This window comes from Urocitellus parryii, chromosome 7 (assembly GCF_045843805.1).
Source record: "Urocitellus parryii isolate mUroPar1 chromosome 7, mUroPar1.hap1, whole genome shotgun sequence".
Lineage (NCBI taxonomy): Eukaryota > Metazoa > Chordata > Mammalia > Rodentia > Sciuridae > Urocitellus > Urocitellus parryii.
In genome coordinates, this window is record NC_135537.1 from 30,019,948 (window position 1) to 30,044,793 (window position 24,846).

Below are 24,846 nucleotides of genomic sequence, written 5' to 3' on the forward strand. Positions count from 1 at the left end.
TCACTCACAGCCTTTGAACCTAAATAAGCCTTCCCACCGATGGACCTTCCCTTCATTTGTGCCACTCTTTTCAGGGCCCATCACAGGCTGTGTGAGCTTTCTCTGCTGCCATGCGAAGGTAGCCCCCATGCCAGGAAACCCTGCCTCTGTCTCAAAGAGGTTCAGCTGAGATTTCCACCTCCGCAGCGTAGATCACCTGCTTTACTTTGATATTTACATTCTCTTTTAAAATTGTTTTCAGGTGATTAACTGTTGGTTCTTCCAATGTAATTTACAGTTCTTTACAGCAAGGATAGCTTTTTTAAATATTAGAGATATTTACAGTGCATGTGCAAGCAATCTCACACAGAGCATTCAGATATGAAAGAAGTTGAATTTCAAAATGGCATTCATGTTCGTTCACTTGGGCAAGCATTGAAATTCCACTGTATCTAGCACTGTGCTAGGAACAGAATTCACAGATCACCAAAAATATAAACAAACTTTTAAGGGCAGATCACATATGAAAACCTTTTCTCTGTCTCTAGAAAACCCAACACATGCCTCTGCTTTGTTGTTTTGAAGCCCTATTCCTGCCATGTGGCGCCCCTTCTTTTGCTTTTAGGACTCCCAGGATAGGGAATGGCATTAATATCTTACGTGCTGAGGGTCTGGGCACAATACCTGGCACATACTAAGCCTTGGGGACTGTTCAGAATGAATGTTGACCTGGACAACAGTATAATTTGAAAAATGTTACATTCGAGCCTGTATGAGGTTCTGTGGGAGGACAGGAGAGGTGGTACCCAGCCTGTTTTTCTGTTTTGGGGCCAGCATAAGCTCTTCCTGCCAAATGACAGCCCCATTAGACTCTAGTTGGCTACAGTTTCACTTGGACAGTAATTTTACTTAAACCAATATTGGCAGTCCTCCCTCGGTGGATTACATTTTTGAGGAGGCACTGTAATTTAGAGGCATGTAAGTTGGCTGAAGTAGGGTCTTAGATTTCTGAACAAGGATTTTAAACCCATATTTTTATAGAAAAGGCGTATGTTTAGTAAATTTTGATATACCTATTTTCTTACACAGTATGAAGTTTTCTAAGGTTTACCAATCTATTGTGTGATCACATCGGTATTTTAGTGATGCTTAACTTATTCAATTTATAAGATTCACACAGAGATTTTTGTAAAGTGTAGACAAGAAACTGAGATTTCTGGGGAGGAGGCCTGGATGTGCCATTGAGGTGAGAAAGAGGGTGTTCTATTTTCCTTTAAGCCTTCTGAAATATTTTGAATTTTTATTTATGATGATGCTTTATATATATTAAAAAGTTAATAGAGTTGATATGAACCCCAATTAAATTATGGCTAATATGCTGAAGTGGCTTTTGGGAAGTGGCTACAGGCTGAGGGAGAATATATAGAAATTCGAGGTCCCCAAGAGGTCTTCCTCACCCTAGAGTAAAGGAGTTTGCTCCTAGGTAATTGGCTGGACAGGGATAGTGCATGGATTTGTAGCTGCTGAGAACAGGTTTTCAGGTACTGCATCTCACCAAGGAGACTTCTGGAGAAGTTGGTTTGTGCAGGGCCAGCTGTGAACAGCCCTGGGCTCTTCTGTGTGTAGGGGTGCATCTCAAGGTAGGCTGCCGAGTGTGCGAGTTTTACATTGAGGCCAAGAGTGATGGAGACCAGGAAAGCCAGCAAGGCTTAGATGTCAGGATTTGCCATCAATCAAAATGTTTGTTTTTTTTTTTTAATTGCTGTATTGCATAGATACTGTTTAAATATTTTCCCTTATGATGAGAGTGAAAGAAAAGTGCCTTGGAACACAAGAGAACAGGATACTGGCAAGAGATGGTTAAATATATGATTCAAAGAGTACAGCAAGTTCAGTATTATTAAATAAAGGTTATAACTCATGTACCCCAATCTGAAGAAGTTTGGGATGGGATATTATGCCTTTATTTTTTCTTGCCCATTGAAATCAAGTGGTTTATTTCATTATGTTAATACAGTAGATTGTAAACATAAGTAGATCACAAATGTATTCTTTGATGATTTTATTTGGTTAAACCTATCACATAAATATAATTATGTATGATTGATATGGTTCAGAATTATATATAACATTTTCAACATTTCACAATTCTACCATCCCTTCTCCAAATTAAAGTCTCTGAAACTATTTTCTCTCATACATACACGTGGTTGTGCATGCATGCAAATATAGTTTTATTGACTCACCCTATAAATGTCCTGCAGCTTGACTTTTTTTCTTAACAATAGCTCTTTAGAATTTTTTTCTGGGTCATTACTTATAATTCTTTTTGCCTTTTAATGGTGATAGTACTTTTACCACTTGAATGTATCATATTTTTATTAAACTTGAGAAACAAGTAATTAAGCTTTCTTCTAGCGGGGTTTATGCCTAAAGAGTCTTAAGGGACTTTGAAGAGAATGATAGGTATTTCAGAAATTCCACATTCCCTGAACTGGTATCAGGAACATGGAATGAAATGAGGAAAGGGAGCTATAAGTAATAATAAAGATCAGTAAAAAAAAAAACCTTGTAAAATTAATTTCAAATACTTATTGCTATAACTTTTTGGCCCAAAAGCTTGTTGGTGCAGGCCATGTTTTAAAGAGAAATCAGATCTTATAGATAACAGCTGATTTATGAAGTGTATAGTCTTTTTTTAAAACCTAAATTCTTTGTTCTCTTCACCCTTTGTTCTGTTTTATCCTTTCAAATGCTTGTTTTTTCTTGGAAAATAATTCTGTAGCAGAGATACTTGCTTTTTTTTTTTTCAATATAGCAAGAAAACCCATAATTTGTGGATGTAATGGTCATGTATTTTGACCATGATTAAGAGGCAACTGACCAGCTATAGGCCACTGTTTTATTAAAATATAGGTTATGGCATTTAAGATAACAACTAAACCTTTTATGGACATTAAATTATGATTCCAATGCCCACTATTTCCCTCCTCCTCATAAAGAAGCAGTCGTCGTCGTGTAATTTGTCTATGGACTTGAATCCGCTTGTGGCTGGTTCCTATTTGGAACATTTTAGAAGTTGTCTTCTCTGTGGTGGTCACTTAATGCATAATAACTAACATAAAAACTCAGAATTGAAAGCCCATTTTTTTTTACAGGTCTAAAAACTGTCATGATTTATAATGTAATATAGTTTAATAAAAAAAGTTCACCTTTTCATTCTTCGATTTTTTTTAATTTAAAAAATTTTAATAGTTAGCGATTTTATATTTTAGTTACATTTTCTACCCCATTATCTCTTTGCTTGGGGGAGCTATATATTTTACAGCTTTTTAGAATCCTTAAAGCACCAAATATAGTGCTGGGGACTTGGTAAATGGATAAATGTGATGCCTTGAAGCTTTCATGGCACTTTACATGTCATTAATCAGTTAAATCTATTAAAAGTAGTAATGTACTATGTTCAAAATGACCTTTTAATTAGCCAATCCACTCTCCTCTCCTTTCCTTGAAGTGTATTTATTTTCACCTGTTCATCCCAGTGACAGGTGTAACCTTGTGTTCCAGAGGTTAGTTTTACCAGGGAGTCTGATCTGGAATATAAGCCTGCTTGTATTCATCACTGCTGTAAAAAATAAAAAAAATAAAAAAAAACCCTTGTGTTTTGTGTAAAAATATTTTTTTTTGGTGTGTGTGTGTGTGTGTGTTTTGTGGTGCTGGGGATTAGAACCCAGGGCCTTGTGCATGCAAGGCAAGCACTCTACCAACTGAGCTGTATCCCATTCCCCAAAATCTGTTTTTAATGCCCTTTGCTTCTGTCTGCAGCCTACCTATTATGACCCAATCAATTTACATATATTATTACAAATCCTTACAATAATCTTGTATGGTCAGTGACATCTCTGTTTTATAATGGAAGTGATAGAAGCTCAAAGAGGCATGTGGTCAACCACCATTACAGAGCTAGTCTTCAAACTAGATCTGACCTGAAAGCACTTCTGTTTCACAGACTATTCCCAACAATCTTCAGTTAATGAATTCCAGGGGAAAAATACTGGATTTAGGAGGGAGGTGGTCTGGAGAGCTTTCAGGACCAACTCGGCCACTAGAATACTCTGTTAGACTCTTCATTTGCAAAAAGGAGACTCTTCATTTGCAAAAAGGAGAGTCTAATATATACTCTGTAGGAAGAGTCAATGGAAATGTGAATAAGGCCTTAGGTCCATCATAAGTTTTCCACACAATGACCCAGCTTACCCACTTGTACCACTGTCAAGTCACCCTCTGATACTTTGTCCAGCATGCTGAGTAATAGACCAAACATTTAAAAATATTTTCAAATTTAAAATTCTTAACTTGATAACTATCTCCAAACGGAAGATACTGATTATCGTATTCTTATTGTCCTTTGAAGTGCAGAACAGATTTTAATCCAGGCCTCAATGTAATTTGGAACGTGGGTATTTATTTTATCCTTTGTTTTAATGCCATTTGGAGTTGCAAAAAATCCCAAAGAGCCTCTTACTGCCTAGGGCCCTGGGCTGGCGTTTGGACTTAGCTAATTAATGTGGCAAGCTGTTGGAAGACACAGAATGATTTAGAATGAGATAGCATTAGGAAACAAATGCATAGAACATGTATTTCTCCAACCACTAGAATTTTTACTGGGCCAACCAGTGAGTTTGTGAATTTTATTTGCAAAATAAATAAATTTCCTTAACTGATACTTTCTCGTTAAAATTGTTTTTAGGATGCAGAATAGAAAACTGTGACTCTTGCTTTAGCAAAGACTTTTGTACCAAGTGCAAAGCAGGCTTTTACTTACATCGAGGACGTTGCTTTGATAAATGTCCAGACGGTTTTGCATCATTAGATGAGACCATGGAATGCGTGGGTGAGTAGTTTTTAATGTAACTCTCAAACTGCAACTTTTATCACCTATTTCTTGAAAACGGGCATGCTGGATATATTTAACCTAAAAATGAATCAGCTCTCTTGTTCATTAGAACTGAAAATCATTTTACTTCTTTGCTGACTTACTAAAATATTTAGGCATCATGATTGGTAGTCACATATATGATGCTATGAAATTTTCTAGTTTTATATTTGCTAGGTTTACTTATTTAAGTGCTGAGACAGTTTTGTATCTGTAGTACATCCATTTCTTAATAAATTGTTTGTAACTATTAGAGAATAATGTTTAGGAGAAAAGCAAGTTTACCCTCCCTTAAAAGGAGGAGATTTAAAAGAAGATTTGTAATTTTTTTTCTGCAAAAATATTGTGAAAAAAATAATTACATATTGAAAGCTTTCAGAAAAGGAATATATGTAAATGTGAAGTGGAAGAATTGTATATACTTATGTTCTTATTTATGTGTGAGCTCATGTATACATGCAAACAATAAGACTAAAAATAAGGAAATGTCTGAAACAACGTGTTCCGAATGCTGAATTTACTTTTAAGAAGCAAGACCCGCACTCATTACAGATGTTCAGTGGACATGCTTATGAAATCTTTAACTGTAGACATATTACAAATATGGTCTTGGGTATTCTCCAAATAAAAATTTTAGTGATTTTGAGAAATCTTAGAAATAGCTGTGATGCCTACTGAGTTCCAGAATGATAAATTCTTGTGTGGACTCTGGATCCGAGTTCTGATCTACTAGTGTGAAGGAGCTCTCTAATGGCCAGGTTGATGAAGAGTCCCTCCTTAGGTTTTCAGGAGAATGCACGGGCACAGTCTGCTTTTTTACTTCTGTATACCTTACCAAAGGGGATGCTAAAAGCTGTTATATAGCTAGGAAAAAATATATATCTATGTTCATGCACTTTTCAAACTGTGGTAAGGTACAGCAACAATGTAGAGACTCAGAAATAATGCTGAGGTCCTCAGACACCTGTGGAAAGAGACAACCAGAAATGCAAAACAAGCCTCCTATCATTTCCCTCAAGTGCTTCCAAAATAAACACATTTTTGGATTTGGGGTCAGGCATTCAGAATTAACTTGTAAAATTGCGGCTTCTGTCATGGTATAAAAATAGTGTCTTCTACTGTAGGGTTTGGCTGTTGAGTCTTTCAGAGCTTATATATTTCAGTGTTGTTAGAACTGACCAGCAGCATCACTTAAAAAATATAAGCTAAGACAAACGGAGACAAACAGCTTTTTAATTATGATGTGGCATTTGTTGTAGATAAAAGTACCCTGTGATTCAAAGAAGTCTAATTCCTAAAGGCAAGTGTAGGTCTTTGTGGGCCATAGGACTTTAATTTTGGTTTTCTGAGAATAGGGGGCATGGAGAAACACTGTTATATGAATTTGATAACAGAGCAAATGGCTCAGATTTTTATGTGTGTTTTTTTTAATCTTTATTAGAAGGATGTGAAGTTGGTCACTGGAGCGAATGGGGAACTTGTAGCAGAAATAATCGCACGTGTGGATTTAAATGGGGTCTGGAAACCAGAACACGGCAAATTGTTAAAAAGCCAGCAAAAGACACAATACCATGTCCAACCATTGCTGAATCCAGGAGGTGTAAGATGGCCATGAGGCACTGTCCAGGAGGTAGGTTTGAATAATCTCTATCGTGTGCTCTGTGCTTTCTGAATTCTCTCATCACCCTCCCTTCCAATAAAAGTTATTTATCCATGAAGGAAATCTGATAATAACCTTGGAAAGGGGGTCCAATTCTACATTGTACTTATTTAGGGGGGAAAAACCCCATAAATTTTGAAGAATATAAAGTGCACATTCTTTTTTCACTTTCATGATGCCTCAAAAATAACTTAGAAGAATACATTACAAATGCACTTTCTAAAATGAGATTTCTAAAAGCGTGGTTTTTTTTTTTTTCTTTTTTCTTTTTTAGCAAATGTACCATAAAAGCAGTTCTTGTGAAATCAGGCCTTTGCAGATGTTGCTTTGAGGGAAGCAGCCAACTTTGAGTTGAGAAGAGTTTAGATTAGAAAGGTTTATGGAATCTGTAAAATCATCCGCGTCATTACTAGTTGAAGATGACAACTTAAAATAAACTTACCCAAACACTGGGAGGAATAAATGTTGTCTTAATGTTACCACAATTAGCCGTTGCTCTTTGTTTTGATAATAATTTGTAGAAAACAGCTACTGGTATGTGTGTGTTTATTCAACTCGTGGTAGTAATTGTGCTGATTTGCAGTCATTATTCTGTAATAACAGGATCAGACCCATTTAGAAATTAAAGGAGTACATAGCTGAGGTGCCAGCTGAAGCAGAAGCGGTAGGTTGAGCTGCAGTTAGTTCTTAGCACTCGTCTTTTGCTTCTCAAAGCAGTAATCACTTGCATCACTGGCGGATGCTCCACTGCCCACAGATGAAATTGGGATTTTCTGGTGTACAAAATAGAAAAGTGAAAAAGAAAGATGTGTTTGGAAAACTGCCCTACACAATAATCCAAACTCTTGTTCTCCTTCGTTCTTTCTGTTGGTGCATAGCTTCTCAGCTTTATAAATGTAGCCCAGAAAAAGAACATATATCTCTGCTTAAAATGGGTTTATATCCACATTATGCTGCCTCATAGAGAATGTCTATGATCCATGGAGGGAGACAAAACTTTAAAGACGCGAAGACTCCAGTCGCCCTCTGAGAACTATTAGATCCAGATTCAGAAGCTACTATTAAGAAAGCAGTTTTCCTCTTGAATTAGTTTTGCTTTTCCTTACTGGGTCTTTGAAACAAAGTTTTTTTTTTTTTTTTTTGGTTCTGCTTTTCACTAACAAGGATGGTTTTGTTCACTTAAACTGGGTATTTTTCAGTCAAAATATAAGAAAATATTTTCTTACAAAACTAATAAGCTACTTCTTGGATAGCTGAGAGCATTTAACCTGCAACCTTCTGCCTAAAAACAAACCTGATGTATTCAGGTATTGGAAAGAAAGACTTTCTTTGTTGTATATTGTTTATATTAACTAGCCCCTCCCCCCCCATTCCTTTTCCAGCAACTTGGTCCCCCGATTGTGGTTTACGTTAATAGCAAAAATTAAACTGAAAATGCTCCTATAACAAACATGCTTATGTGTAACAAGAGCCAACATATTCCTGTCCCCTCAAAAACCCTTTATTTTGACCTAGCCCTGTTTGAGAATTTCCCAGATAACAGCTAGATTGTTAACTATGTTTATTCTATTAGTATTTTTTATGATAACAGTGTACTGTCTTAACAGAATATGCCTCACACTGTGGGCAGTTTTAAATCATTCCTTCCAGATTGCTTGTGTATGATTTGCTAGTATTCTCTATTTGACCAGTGATTCAGTAATGGGCTCTGTTTAAACTTGTCTTTAGGCTTCACTAAGTTTTATCTATCATGAAGGGTCAGATATTTCTCTCGGTACCTGTATTTTTCAGGTTAATAACAAAATTTTTATGAAGCTTCAAGTAGGCTTTCAAAGTTGTATTGGATGTTTTTGTTTTATTGAAAGGGAAGTGAAAGAGAATTAAGTGTTGATAGAAACGGCAGATTGCTCTGCCCTGAAATATCTGTTTACAAATGTGGAAAATAAAAACTAGAAAATTAATTTTGGACCTTGAGCACGAGATGATAAAAATTGGCATAACTTCCAGTGAAGTATCCCACCTTGCCTCAGGTGAGAGGGAAAAGTCCCTTTCTTCAATAGGTCACGGTGATTAATGGAAGAATGGAGAAGAAAACCACTTTATCCCTTTATACATCTTGATTTGATTTTGGTGATCTGCTTTGACAAACCATGCAAAAATGTAAGTCGTAATCAGGTTGGGAATACAGGCATTTTTCAGATCTTTTCAACATATGTATGGATTTTTCTCCTGTTGGAGCCAATCTTAACCTGATTGCACTCAAATGCATGCAGCCTTAACCTCCTTCACACTGAAGCGGCGGCACATTAAAATCAGCTGCTTTCCATTACTGAAAGGCAGAAGTTAGAGGTCAGCGTAATGGAATAGTCACTAAGTGTATAAGATGTTACACTGAAAACTCCTAAATATGAGAAAATAAATGGCTGAGTAAAAACAAAGTGTAATGACCTAACTTATTTATGCCTTTTCCCTTTTTAACTGTCACATACTTATTTGCTTTAAGGTGGGGGTGGGAGGAGAATAACTGGGAATTTCTTAAGAAATTCATTGATTTGTAATCGAAGTACTCACTGTTCATTCCCAAACTTCATTTTTATATGGTTTTATATATTAAAAAATGGATTTTCCCAGCACTCATCTTCAGAGGCCTGGTCTGGGATCTGGGTCTCTGCATCCTGTCAACTTATTACTTCTGTGACCCTGCCAAGTCACTTAACCTCCCTTGGCCTCCATTTCCTCATTTGTAAATTTCGGGGATTGGTGTGGTGATCTTTAAGGCCCAGGCTAGTCCTAAAATCCAATGATTCTAGGCTTAATTGTCAAAAGATTATGGGCAAGTTTTGTGGTGGACATGCGGTGGGGGAGGAAGAGACCCGGAAGCCCAAGAACACTTACTCACAGCCAAGGCACTGACCACTTTCCTGGTTGCTACATTTACTGAGCCTTCTGCATCTGGTAGCTTTTGTCCTCCTGCTTCAGGGAGGGCTACTTGCGTTGCCAACATTCAAAGACCAAATAGGATTCTTTTAAAATCTCCATGTGACCTCTGTATTAGCTACTGATAAAGCAGATGTATGGAGAATGAGATAAGAAGGGAGAAGAAGACCCGGGTGGGAGGAGGATGAAAGACTATGGAATAAAAGAGAAAGAATGGAAATGAGTTTGGAAAATGAGTTTATGAGGTATAGAATCCTTAAAAACCAAGGCTATAGTTGTTGCAGGTGTAGCCATCTTTACTTCCCTCCTTCCTCCTGAGTTCACAAACAACAGATTCCTATTGGGATTACTTTAGTCATATATAACCCAAAGCTTTATTTGGAAGGAATTTCAAGTTTGGACCACCTTGTACATTAGGCAATATCTTAACAGAAAGAGGTAAACATACTATTATAATATATATAAATGAAAGAACAGCATCCCGGCTGTGGATGCTCATGGACAGGAGAGCATGCCATCTACAGGTGTCTGTAATCTTCTATTCTTTCACAGGATTAGCCAACATTGTGTGATTTCATCTTGAAATATTCTTGTCTATATGGGACTCCTCACTATTTTGTCATTCTGAGATAACTATTTTCATTAATTTAGTTCCTCATAAATCTATTGAGTTTGCTGTGTTCTGTTCATTGCTTGAGGCATGGGCTTGCTTGAAGAATCCTCCAGGGCTTTCTCTGGAGGGAATGATTGAAATAAGAAGTAAATGGATGAGAATATATTTCATATATATTTCTCAATTTCATATGGGGATAAGGGCTGTGAAGAACAACAAGGAAGGAGGAGACTAGTGCGTGGGCTGGGCTATACTGTTTTATGTAATGTTCAGAAAAATGGTAGAAGTTATGTTTGATCAGAGATCTGTAACAGAGGAGATCTCTTGAAGATCTAAGAAAACTTTTAAGCTATCGAATCAATGACTATTTTTTTTTTTGTAAACAACCTTGATTCTTCAACCATGTTTAGAGAAGAGGAGGAAACCAACTCCAGGGAGGTTCTGACTGGCCCACAGTGATACCTAATAAGTCACTAGTGGGATAGCCAAGAGTGGGCCAATGTCTTGCTGCCTAGAAAGGCTGTTTCCCTGTGCCTTTCCTTCTTCCTTGTGATAAAAATCAAAGATAAAGCAATGATTGCCCTATGTCAAAGTACCTGTCTTTTAACTGCTTCTCCTTCCATCCATTTGATTTTTGCTCTGTAAGTACTTTTCCCTGCTATCCCCACTCCCTCCTTACATCTTCCAGCTCTACATACCCTAAAGATGGCTTTGAAAGTGCCCAGCATTGAGTCACTAATTCTGCTCTGATTGGGCTGCTCCTATTAAGACCCTCTTCTCCTTTAATTTTACTGCCTTTGGTTTTCAGTTTCGGGGAGAATGGGGCTTCGAGATTGTTCTTTTCATCCCTCTAGATAAGGCTGTGTGGTATTCAGCCACATTAGGCTTTCATCACTGACAGTTGCCTTTTGGCCGGCACAGAAGTCCTGGGTGACCTGACCCCCACCCCCACATCTGGTGGCTCTGTGCCCAAGATGGATTTTTTTTTTCTGACACATTTCTGCAATCAACCTCTTAGGTAGGTGATGCTCTGACATATACTCCATACCTTTTTGCTTTTTTATACTCCGATTACCTCAACTCACATGCTCCAGTTATTAGTGATCAATCATATCATGCAATTCTCTACATTTTCTTGTAATGTGCAAAAGAAATTAAATATGAAGCCTACTACTGTATACTATTTCAATTTGAAAATAACTCATTCCTCTTATGAAATATTATCTGATCATTATCATATATATACATATTTATATATATGATTTTTTAATGAAAGTGCCTCTTAACTTGGTAGGAAACAAAAGAAAATATTATTTAGCAACTCATAACCTTAATCTCTGCAAATATCTACTTTTTAAAAGGCAACAGTAATAAGACCTCTCTAATCTATGTTTTTTATATATAAACTGACAGCAACATGTGGACTAGGTATTAGATAATATAACTAAAGATGGTTGTAGATTGTGATGGATTAAACCAAGAGCAGGAAATAAGCACATTTTCAATGGGATAGGGTCAAGAAAATATGCTTTAGACATGTGTTCTTTATTTCTCTACATTTTGTTTACATTTGAGTTGCAATTTATGTGGTCTGCTTTATACACGCCAGCCTTGAGGGTGGTTGGGAAGAGAGAGGATAAGAGAACCTCTTTTCTTTTGAAACTTTTTGATTTGTCAAGAAAGCCAATAATATCATAATTTTTATATGACAAAGTGAGCATCAAAAATGGAACTCCTGCTGCCCTTCTGTGTGTTCTGCCAAATACTTCATTGTATTTTTTTTTTTTTTGAGAAATCAGTGATTTGTGTTAGTCATTCTCAATTTAGTAAACTCTAGTATTTTCCAGGTATTCTGGATATGTGGAGGCTGTTTATTTATTTATTTATTTAGCCATGATAAAATGGGAGAGTTAGCCACAGTAGCCACTTTGGTTATATCAAATTGATGTTTAACCAAGATCTACCTGCCTCCAAACATTTCCCTCAGTCTGGAATTCCTGCTTCCGAGGTGTTAAGGGTGTTTTGGAAAGTATCCTTTCTGGCTCCTAATCTCTTCCCCAAACCCTGTTTTTTAATTTTAGAAAGTTTTATTCGTTCCTGAAAAACAGGCAGAGAATAACCATGGGCTCCTGTTGATGGTGTCTTTGTTGTTGCCATTGTTTTGAAGCAACGATTTCTTTCAGATTTACTAATTCTTGCAGAGGATGGGGGCTGAAGAAATGGGGGAGCTGAGAAGGGGGTGTTGGTGGTCTGCATGGAGATCGTGAAGTCCAGACAAGGCATAAGTGAGTTTTAGTCTTGGGCACAGACACAGATGTAGTTGTAGAAATCTGAAAGTGTGACGCACTCACAATGTGGAGGCTGCGGGGGTGGACGCTAGACAATTTCTTTTTCCCAGTTTCATTTTGAGCCTGTCCTCGTGCCAGCTTTGCTTGCCAGAGGGGACAGGGAGTGAGTGAGCAAGTGAAAGAAGCCACACCTTTGTGCCATTCCCTAAGCTTCCCATCTGGAATCTCTACCAGCCCCATTTAATTATAGTCTAGGGCAGCATGTCCTAGTCTCTTTTATGGGTACTTGTAAAAAGAATTTCTCAACGACATATGCCGCTGAAGGCCCCCAGTCCTATGGGTAATAAGACAAAGACGGGGAAATTTCAAAAGGGCCTGCCTTTTATGAATTTTACTCAGCAGTAAGCTACTCTGATCTTAATGTAAAATATGTAAAACAACTTTTACAACACTCTAAAACAAAAACAACTTTAATAGGACTCACATGGTGTCTGCTGTAGATTCCACACCCCTGCCCCTGGTGGGAGACTCCCCCCCCCCCCCCCCCCCCCCCCCCCCCGCCCTCCTCTGAAGATAAGAAAACCTTAAGTACAAATCCCCTGATGGTTTCTCAGAACAACTTTTTCTCCTCATCGGACACCTCTCTGGGATCTGGAGATGGTGTTGATGAAAGGGAGCAGGCGGTTCTCGTTTGGATTTCCTGTAATACGTCTCCAGCTACTGGACTGACCCAGAGCTGTACTTGTGGATTTCCTCCAGGACCAGGAGGCGGAAAGAGAACATTTCAATGGAAAGAATGACAAAGCTTTACTAAAATCCCAGCATGATTCATGTTGTCATCATACAGAAGTGGTTAAGATGATAAAATTATTTTGTGTAACAGATTTGGCAAAGATTTCTTCCCTTAACCTGAACCTGTAGAGGCAATAATTTTTACTACACAACTGACCTATTTGTGAAACTAGGGCCTAATGATTTTTTTGCATTAAATTTATTTCCTTTTATTTGAGGACTTTGGAAACTGGCAGTGAAATATTTGAACTTGTCTAGTTAAGAGACATTAAATAATTGGTGTTATGCCCCTTATATCCTACTCATTACTCAAAGGATTTAGTAATAGTAATACAAGACAAATGATAACATGGTAAAACAAAAAAAAAACCTTAAAGAACAGAACTAGTAAGAGCTCAGGGCTGATAAATAGGTCAAATGAATATATATTGGTTGAAATAATTGAACCAGAAATTCAACTTTGTGTTTGCTACTAGATAAAGGGAAAAATAGATGTGGTCCTTTCTATCATGGTTTAAAAAAATGATTAGTTATAAATACAATATTTAATACCAATTTTCAGAGAAAGTTATGAGTATAAAAATGCATAATATACATGTGTACACATGCATACATGTATACTCATTCTAATTTCAGACACGGTGTGTGTGTATGTGTGTGTTTGTGTTAAAGTAGGAATTGCCTCATAAAACTTTGAGAAATTAATGATGATTCTTAACAGAAAATATTCTAGTCCCATAGCTCCCTATAGAACTAAAATATTTTCTCTGAGAAATAGTGTTAAACAGATTTCTCAAATGGAGGATCACATGCAGGGCAACAGAAGTATAGAGGACCATGTCCTCAATAGTGTCCATGTCATATCTATGTGTCCAGAATGCGGAAGACAGTTTGGTACTTTTTCCTTCAATGAAAGTTGAAGGAATATAATTGGAAACTGACTTGAAATGAGGCAGGAATGATGTGGAATCAGGACTTTTTGACTTTTCAATTCTGTTTGATTGGAATTATCCTGTAGGTTTTTAATGACTGTTTACATTTGGAACTTCTTGGTATCTAGAAGACTTATAGGTTTGTTGTCTTTGTGGGGCATCTACCTTCCAAATTTGTCAATAAATATGGTGTCATTTCTAGACAGTAAGATATTCTTAAGTTATATGAGGAGTTACATATTTAGATGCAGAGTTATTTCTGGTGATTATCTTAAGCCCTGTACTAGTATTTCAAATAAACTTCTGTGATTTTTGTTTCTTCTCCAAGGCTGGACTTGGATCATCTTAATCTTTATCAAAATTATTTGTTATGAGGGAACCATGTGGGTTTTGAGTAAATGCTTACTGAGTCAAACTGACTTTATTAAAATATGCTACAAAGTGCCTTCTCATTTCTCTTTTGAACCTAGATAATCCAGTTTTGGAGCTGGCATTCCAAACACACCATGATTTTTCTATTGCTATGTCTGTAGATTCATCAAATCAATTATGTAAACGCACTTTACTTCCTATATTCTAAAAACATGGGCAAGTTGGGTAGAGGGAGTGGTACAAACAAAAGGATTTATAATCCAAGAGGAAGAAAATTCATGTTATAAAATAACAGAAGTGAAGTTGAATTTTTAAGAAAATATTGTTATGGGCCCTGATATTATAGGGGAAAAAAGGTTTGACCTTTTAGCTGTTAGGGCCAGGGAATATTTCCTGAAGAGCAAAACTTAAGTTAGATGAGGATGGGGGGTGTGCTTGAAAATTGTTTAAAAATGGAAACCAATTAAGATGGAACATGGTGAGGAAGAACGTAGACACCAAAACATGCTTCATGCCCCCAAGAAAGGGGACACTGGCTGAACTCAGCATCTAAGAATTACCATCACAGAAGCACTCAGCATAAAGTACAAGCTGCAGCATGGCCATAAAGTATATCCATGGAGACGATGAGGATTTTAGATTTGACCTTGTACACTAGCAGGAGGCTGACTTCTTAGTATGGAGGCATGGAAAGCTGAGGATCAAACGACTGAAGCTGTGTTGGTAAGGTGTCAGGAAGAGGATAAGATGTCCACCCCCCCATTTCAGGCCCAGAATAAGCAGAGGCTGATTTCAATGGGAGAATTACCAGAGAATACTTCAGGGTTCTGATGTTTACGCATTTTTCTGTTATGCTTGCTTTTCTAATGAGTGCAGGCTTTTGCCTTGGCTTACAGTCCTCTGTGACCCCTCTTTCTTTCTGCCAACTTTTTAAATCAGGCCATTCGCTAGTTTGTGTTTGTACAATTTTTCCTTTCTTCTTTTTTTTTTTTCTTAAAATCTAGGCACAGTTTGCTTTCACCCTAAGTGAACTATATTTGTTTCTAACTACTACTTCCATTTGCCTTTTACCAAAGTCCTTGGCTTTATTATTCCCTATTTTCTATTTTGTCATGTTCACTTTCTAATGGCTTTCCCTAACCATCCAGCTTGGGGTACTGTGAAAATTTAAAGTACCTAAATATTTCAAATCAAGGATGAAAATGTCCTTATAAGGCCCAATTTTAATTGCATAATCTAAGGTGATCTTATGTGGCATGTCGATTACTAGAAGTAGTCTGGAACATTGAGTTGGGAAGGATTCTGAGTTAAGTGCTAGATTCAGGAGAAAACTGTAGTTAGCAACTTGTGGTATTTGGGGAATGGGACAGGAAGCAACGTATCATGAATTTGTTCTTTCCTAATGCTAATCCTTTAAGCCGTTCTGTCAGAACTCTTCCTGATGCTTTCCCTCTACCTTCCAACACACTTGGACATCTTTGACGAACAGTTAACTAGCTTCTAGTCTATACCTTCAGTGACAGTAGATGTCTGTATATTGGGAAAAAAAGAAATAAAAAGAAGTAGTGGCATTTTAAATTTGGCATATGCTGGCCTTGACCACCTATTAGTTACATGACAAGTTACTGAATTTCTTAAAGCTGAGCCATGTATATAATGGGGGTAATGTTACAGGACTACTATAATAAAGGGACATTCATGAAAATAGGTGAATTCTTACTGCGCTGCATTTTATTCTTATTGTTGTATTTCCCTTCTGATAGCTGGCTGATTCTTGCTCTTCACTCTTCTTTGATTTCAGTCTACCTCTCGTCTTTAGCTATTTCATTCCTAGGTGAATCAACTTCTTTTTGAGCTCCAGTCTCACAGAGGCATGCACTGGTGGGCATCCTTCCCTCACATTCAAACAGATTAGGACACCAGTCTTTGCTCAGCCACCTCAAAATGTACACACTTGACAGTTTTTCTCTCTAAACTTCAGCCTTAACATCTATATAAGTATATAACATACCTGTAGCTCCTTATTAAAGATTAAATAATATCATTCCTACCTCACCTTGCACAGACTGAAGGATCAGAATATATGGTTCTTTTTCAGTAACTATCCACCCAGTCCTGTTTTTCAATTGTCCATTCATCTTCAATTCTTTTATCTTTATTTGAATACTTTTATTTTCTTTACCTGGAATAGCACTGTACATTTTATGACACAGAGGGAACAAAAGTTAATTTACATTCTAGCTAACAGATGTGTTGGTACATTCAAAGCTGATCCTGCTTCACTTCAGTCACACTGCAGTTTAAGTGGTCAAGTGAAGCAGTAAGTTGTAAGCCTGATGGGGAAAGCCACTGAGTGCCATGATTAGCAGGGGGCCTTGTACACAGGTATCATGTTGAAAAGTGTGAAGGCTGAAGGCTGATTAGGGCAGGTGACTATAGAATACAGCCAAGGAGGTGAGTACAGAATGCAGCCCTGGAATTGTGGGAGGACTGAATAAATGATAAGGAGTGGAGGGTGAGGAAAGATGATGGACTGAGCAAAAGTATGAGAAAGTAGGAGCTGTAGAGCTTCACATTTATGTAAATGTGGAGAGTCTGTTTGAACCAATGCATCTTTTAGGGAAAATAAAGGCAAAAATTGGGGCAAAAGGAGCAGAAATATAGGGAAGTAATGCAGAATATAAAATCAGGAGCTGGTTACCAAGTTGCCTCATGGATGGACCATTACCTGATGAATTTGAGGTTGAATGAACAGTGATCACAGGAAAGAGGAAGTCTGTGCTCATTTGTGGTGATGTACATACAAACCTCAATTCTGGTTATGCGAATATTCAATAAGGAATTAAAGCACAGGCATAATACATGATAGTTTATGACAAGGAAATCAAGTTGCAGAAGTGGAATGAGCCTGAAATTAGAAATGTGGCATGCAAATACAGCAAATTCAGTAAATGTTTATTACTTTTCTGTCTGTACCTAAAGGCACTTTTGCTTTGTAAATTCAACTCCTTAAAACCATAACGTATCAGTAATTAAATCTTGAGCTAGATTTGTGTTTTAGGACTAAACTTATGTTCAAGGATGTTCATATTTGACTGTGCTGGATATCATGGTGTATGGGTTTTCCTCTGGGCTTGGTGAAAAGCACAGTAGGTAGGTATCTGGTCTCTCATTCTGAGCTATACAAAATCGTTTTATTCTTTTTTACATTTTGGGATTCTGAATTCATGAGTTTTCTTTTGGAAAGAAAAAAAAAAGAAGATGTATTCCCCTAAAACAAAGCTTTAAGATGCATTCATTTGTATCCCTTTTTTCATATGCTAGAAACCAAGGTAACCAGAGGTTAAGTGAATTACCTGATAATAATAGTAGACGGTAGATGCAAAGCTTGGCTCTTGCTTAAGAAATCAAACCTGGATCCCTTTCTCCCACTTATTCTCTTGTTTTTCAACCTACAGTAATCCCTGGGTCTTGCTCAGAGGTAGTGCAACTAGGAGTTTTCATATTATCATATATGCTCTATATGGCAATTAGTCTTTTATTTTTGCAGCAATTCCTCACAAAATAGTGGTATGAAACTTACCCTGGATTTCAGTAAGATAACTCCTATTTGTGGTGGACTCTGCAAGATTCTATGATGGATCAAGTTTGCAGTCATTCATTCATAAATATAAATTATGCATAGTCAAATATGATATAGGTGGACAACCAACTAATATGCTCCAAACAAGCTTTAGTTCATATTGAACTGCCTCTAATGTTTTATTCAGAAGTAACCTTACCTTGTCCCTAGAAGAAAATTCTCAACAGGTCTTATATCTGTTCTGTTTACATTTTGATTGATACACTCTTAATTTAGTTACAATGCCTACTTCAAGATAATGACCCAAACTAGAAATTTGAATTGGTAATATACTTTTGATTATTATTGTGGACTTAAACATAGTAAAATGGACAACAGACTTTGGCTGACTTGAATGGTCTATTTTCCAAAGCACCAACTGCTTATATCAATCACTTTTATGAAAATTCTAAATGAAATGTCTAACGAAATGGTAAAAACAATTGAATGATAATCCAGGTAACATGTAACTTGTGTATTCTCCCATCCCCCATCTTCTCTCCTTTTCATTTTATGTCAAAACCAGTGGAAGGAAGCCACAAGCCTCTGTTCAAAGATTTCTGGTAATATTCTTGTATTTTACATGGTATTGCTAACTTGAGTAATTTAAAGTAATTTCTGCCTCAAATGTCAAGTGTCTGTTGCATTTCAGATCTTCCTCTATTTGGTATAATTGTCAGCTCTACGTGTGCAGATTGACTTAATACAGTCATCAAATGTGCTTTGAATTAAGAGTTATTTAGCGGGCTTCTGTAGTGCTGTTTGAAGCAGTGCATACTCTGTTGCTGTTCCCAGTTTGCTTCTACTTTATCAGAAACATAAGACCTGTGTATCCCAGGAACCACCATGAGAAATCTTTTTACCAGGTGGATGACACGTGAGCATATCTAGTTGCAAAACTATAACATCAGTAGTAGCCTAATTTGAACCATTCCTTTTATAATAGCTTACATTTATTAAGAACTTGCTTGAAGGAGTTCAAACAAGGGTGGTGACCTCCTAAGCACTAACATTTTAAAAAGTTATTTTTTTTAAACCATACAGTACTCAAATTGCTGATCTTGCATGCAACTTTCAGTACTTACAACAAATTATGATTAGTATATCTCAGTCCATGAAGGTGACAAAATTCAAAATATGTGGTCATTTATACATTCAAAATATGTGGTTATATATACATTTGTGTTGCAGGCCCATGTCAGAAAGAGTGAGAATTGGTGGTTTCAGTGCTGTATTTAGGAAAATGTTCAGCGTTGTGCTCGGCATTTTGTTTGACAGTTGTCACATTGTTTTCATTGTCTCTCCACTTTTGTTTATTTCTGTGCTGCTTAAGCAGCCTGATGAAATCTCATCAGCTAACTGGGATTGAATTTTGATGAGTGCCAAGTTGCTTTGATGAAATCTAGTGTAATTATCTTAAATCCAATTTTATTTGGTTTTAATGCTGGCATTTTCCATACTGGGAAAATTAGTGCATTTGTCTGCTACTGGAGATGGAAGTCCAGGAAGCAACAAAGATAGCTCAAATAAAAAAAGCAACCACAATTTAAGTTCATTTTATACATTTGTTTTGAAACTAGCTTGTCCATGCATTCAAACTTTTTTATGTTTAGCATCTGTTCCTTTTAACAATAACAAAATCAGAACTAGTCTCTTCTTCCCTCCCCTGCAAAAAAGCAAATACATAGTTACTCTGGACCAGAAAAAACTTTGGTTTCCTATTATCTAGATTTTCCTAGGAGGGGTATTAAAAATTATTTTAAATACAAGATATTTATTTTATTACCATAAAAATTGAATTTAACAACTTTTTTATTCCTAGCTCTATTTTAGGCTAGAAATCCAGTGCTAAGAGAGTCAGTGTATCATAACTTTAGGTCTTAATTTCTGATAATTTTGATATGAAGGAAATTAAACTTACTGAAGCTTTATATAACTAAGTTATATAATGATGCTGTTGTAGCTCTTAGGGGATCATCACAATGGCACAATTTTAAGAGAGTTGGGTGTTTGATTATGGCACTGCAAGGAGGGTTTTCAAAATGTTCATGTAGGCTGAAGAGAAGACCTTTAGCTATTTGTCCAGCAACATTCTGCTGTCCCCAGAGCTTCTGAATCTAATTTGAATTGGAAGATATGTCCAGTTTTTGGAATAACCATGGGCAGCCCAGCCACTTTTAGAGGTTCTTAGATGAGGGTTATTCTCTAGATGGTTGGATATTATTCTCTATTTATCTTAGTTTTCTGGTTTAAGTTGATTCCCTGAGGTTACTACAGAATTTCGATCCCCAAAGCCTGGCACATAGCATCCCCAATCTAAAACTCTTACAGATGGTGGCAGTTTAATCGAAGGCAGATAATTGGTGTCAGATAATTGAAGGAAGTTCTGTGGCCCTGGGAGAAAGTTGTACATGCTATGTTTCTTCAGTGTCACGTGCCTCTGCAAAATTTAGTTCCTGTTTTCTTCCTTGGTAGGTTCAGTGGCCATAACCTCACTTATTAATCACTAACTATAAAGAATTTCCTTCTTAGTTTCACTACATGATTCATTGACTGTTTAATCAAGGATTACTTCAAAATTACACCATTACTGAGTTCTGTTCACTGTGAAACCAAATAGCTCTGTGTGTGTGAACGAAAAGGGATCAGCAAAATGTAGAGTCCATGCTGGATAGATGTGCTCCTATCTGAATTGGTATAATTGTCAGCTCTACGTGTGCAGATTGACTTAATACAGTCATCAAATGTGCTTTGAATTAAGAGTTATATATATATTGTATATTTTAAATAATCTGGCAGTTTTTATTTATATTTAATGGGATATCTGGCAAAGACTATTTCAATAAATTCTGTATATGAAGCCCCACAACACAACATTAGATACAATCCATATTTATTATATATAGATATGTAGATTACTTTTTAAAATATTAATTTTTTTAGTTGGGCTTGGACACAATACCTTTATTTATTCATTTTTATGTGGTGCTGAGGGCCTCACACATGAGGCGAGTGCTCTACTGCTGAGCCATAACCCCAGCCCCTGTAGATTACTTTCTTGTAAACGACTTTAGAATCTACTTGTTATAGTGGGGTTTTTTTTGCACTTGTCAATTTATTATCATAATCTAATGAAGCTGTTGGAAATACCCAAGATCCTAGACTTTCATGTAGTTTGATTTAGAGTGAGGATACCACAGAAGACAATTTCTCAGTGAAGAATGAATATAGGAGACTGACTTATCATAGCTGTATTCTGAGCTTTTTTTTTTTTTATTCTGTCATTATTATTTATTGTGACAGCCCCCAATGAATCTCAAACAGTTATTGTGGAATCTGGAAATAATTGCTGTCTCTTTGATCAAAGGGTACCCTAACCCACAGTCTTGAGAGAAATGATTAAAATATGTAATTTCCTGGTAAGATACATGGTTTTTCATCATAAAAAAGTCTTCCATGAGCTGTGATAGTGAAGTGATTCAAGATTTGAAAAGATATCAAAGCTGTTACAACTGAAATTAAAGGAAGAACCAAATGCTCACAGCAGGGATCACAGACGCCATAGAAATATACTGATGCCAAGTGTTTGAGATATTTGTAAAGGAGATACATTACGCCTTTCTACAAAAACCCTTTATCAGAGGGGACCTGTGATTGGTGTTTTCCTCGATGGTTGAAACATTTCAGTGTGTGTGACTTTCCATATTCATCTATTGGTTAGAATTTTCAAATGCTTTTGCTGTAAAGTGAATTTTTTTTTTTCAGAACTGTGCTTGGAGGAGCTTTTCAGATTTCCAAGCCCATTTTTTATTTTATTTTATTTTCTTTATTTTGAAATCCTGACTTTCCAATGCTTGCTGGACCCTACCTCAGGAAGAGGCTTGTTGAGGCAGATGCTGAGTGGCTTTGGGCCAGGAGGCTATGAGCGAAGCATTCCCTGGGAATTGAGGGTTTCCTAAGAGAAACAGACCATCTGACTTTTTAATTAGAAAACCGCTCAAGTCCACACCTCGGTGTCATCTCTTGGGACTCCTAAACCAGAATCTAGGGTAGCTTTACTAGTGTTTTTCTTTTTTAAAACATGCAATAAAAATGTAGAACCATAGCCAGGGCAGGGATGAAGGGTAAGGGGGTATGTCTCGAGGGATTGATAACAGGATTAGAACTTTGTAGAAATAATTTGCATTTCTGGCCAGTGTCCATTATAAAACACACATACTTAACTTGGCTCACATTAGCAAAACTGGTGTTTGACATTTTGAGCTCCTTTTAGGCAAAATGCAGCATGTTCTCTGCTAAGCAGAAATGACCACCTCTGTGAAAATTAAAACTAATCCTCAGCACAGGAGAGTTAGACTGCATGAGAGGAAATCTACTTGAGACAAGACTTTCTTCAGCCAGTTCAGTGGTAAAGGGCAGAACTCCTTAAAATTGTTGGTAGATGAATTCCAGGATGATATTATAACATCAAAAGCAAACAGGTCCAGGGTGGCTGCACCTGTAACTTGGAGAAAAAGTTACATTTTAGGACATGGGTTGGTATCTGTTGGTATTAGAGACTTCCTTAAAGTCATCTCTGATTCAAACATACTAAGCAATTATAAAACTCACCTAAAATCATCATTTTGTTAATAAAACAGTCCCAGAAAAATCAAAGATTTATTATTACCAAGCTAGTAGCACACACTAGACTTGGAGAATTTAGATAGTTTTTCCTTATTTTGATAGAATATGAGCAAAATGTTTGCAGGTAACTTAGTTGGCAACTTCTTCCTCGTGTTCTGTTCAGGTTGAGAAGGTTGTCATACAAAGATAACAGTCATACAAAGATAACAGTTTTAAAATGTGACCACATTTAGCAATTCAGGCTAAACAAATGTTCTGAATTTTGAGTTGTTGAACAACACAATGGGTACAAAATCCTCAATGCCAATTTAATTAAAACTGCAGTTCTATGTAAATGTCCTGTATTAACTTTTTCATCAATGTGCCTTTTGGTCCAGTGACTTGTTGGTTTCCCTTCTTCCCATCCTCCCTGCTAAACAGTTTGTGATGGATCAGCTGTACCACCAGGGCCATCAAATGTATTCAATTTTGGAAGCAAACACTTCATGGTTGTTTAAAAATCCAGAGTATCCACATGGGAAAAGTGTGGGAGGTTTCAAGTTTCTGAAACATTCTGCAGAAAATGAAGTGATAACAGTTCCTGCCGGTGGCCATATGACTCAATAATAACTGGAAGAGGGAAGAAAATGTTTGTTTAGACTTGGCTAGAGTTAATAACAAGCAAAAAATTATTACCTTAGTTTTGCTCACAAACATGTTTCCTTTCTCCACGATTCCTTATCTCCTGTAGTTAAGTGAGATTTTTCCTGACACCTGGCTTTGCTCTTGGAGAGATTTTCAACATGTAGTTTGTGCTTGTCCAAAGCTTTGTTTTTGATTCCTACCATTTATTCAAAACACAATAGCAGAAAGATTTCAGTACTGTTACCCCAGGACCATGACCATGTTAGGCTGTGCTGTGGGCATGACAGGGATGAGGTTGGTGGTAGACAGTCCAACATGGAGGTCCGGAAGGTTTTCCTTTCAGTCCCAGGACTTCCTGCTTCAGTTCATCAACATACTTTCCTCTTCAAGATTGCGGAATACATTTGGCACCAATGTGTGCTAACATGAGCTTTTGTTGTGTTTAAATTCCTTCCCTGCCGCGGCTGGCCAGATCTTTATTTTATTTTGGTCCATAGGCACATCTGTCACCTGTCCCTCAGAGATTATATGCCTCCGGGGAGGGGCTCCTTTTTACTGAACCTGTGCTTTGTGTTTAGCTTCCAGATATTTTCCACATTCCTACAGCCACCATTAGGTGAGCCACCCAATTTTTAATCGAGTTGGTTTGATGGGCTGGGGAGTTATGGTCTGTTTTATTGTATTTATTTTTTTTCACTAAGTGGGTGGGATATTACAACTTTAATAAATGATCTTTTGTGCTGATGGTGTTGTGGGCAGGGAGAATGTGTATTTTGAAAAGAAAGCCTTTCATTTCAATATGTTAAGTAATTCTGCAGGAATTCATAAATGAAGAGTTTAAGATAATGTATTTTAAGGGGGATGACTACAGCATTTGCTTAGGAAAGGGTGAGTAGTGAGAAATTATCAGAAGACTGAAATGATTGAAGAATTTTTGTGTTAAAAAGCTCTGAAAATATAAATCTTATTAAGACTTTCTGTAGTAGAGGCAGATATTTAATAAACATGCTAAGAAATGTAGCGAAACAAAAATTTTTTAGTTTTAAAATTTTTAGTTTAGTTTGGCAATTGCTCAATTCTGTTAAATATTTTATCTATTCTCAATTGAATGTTAAACTCTGAGGCTATTAAATTTTTATGAGTTATTTAATATAGCACTATTATACTAAAATTGCATTTCAAGGATCCTATTGTGGATAGGTTCAGGATTTTAAGCAGAGATATAAGAAATATCTTTGTATATTTTATTCATACTCTGTATGTATATATACACACGCACACACACTCTTATATATATAGATATATGAGCAAAATGTATATTTTCTTAACTGGTCTGCTGAAAGTATCGGGGGTTCCCTTTAATCTGAATCAAATCCATTCAGTGAAGCACCCATTTAGTAAAAGTCTGGGTGAGAGAAACTTTACAAAGAAGTCATAATGTAGAGTTACAAATTTTTTAAACATT

General features: G+C 36.7%; 1 protein-coding gene across 3 annotated transcripts in view; it reads left to right on the forward strand.

The window, feature by feature from the left end:
* The window catches only part of Rspo2 (R-spondin 2), a 131,650-nt gene that overhangs the window by 82,215 nt on the left and 24,589 nt on the right, over window positions 1-24,846 (forward strand). For 2 of the 3 annotated variants that reach the window (XM_026384562.1, XM_026384563.1), the window contains exons 3-4: window positions 4,730-4,873; window positions 6,357-6,545. In XM_026384562.1, coding sequence (XP_026240347.1) covers window positions 4,730-4,873; window positions 6,357-6,545 — 333 coding nt within the window. The remainder of the gene's footprint in view (window positions 1-4,729; window positions 4,874-6,356; window positions 6,546-24,846) is intronic. The other variant, XM_026384564.1, reaches the window with a different exon arrangement.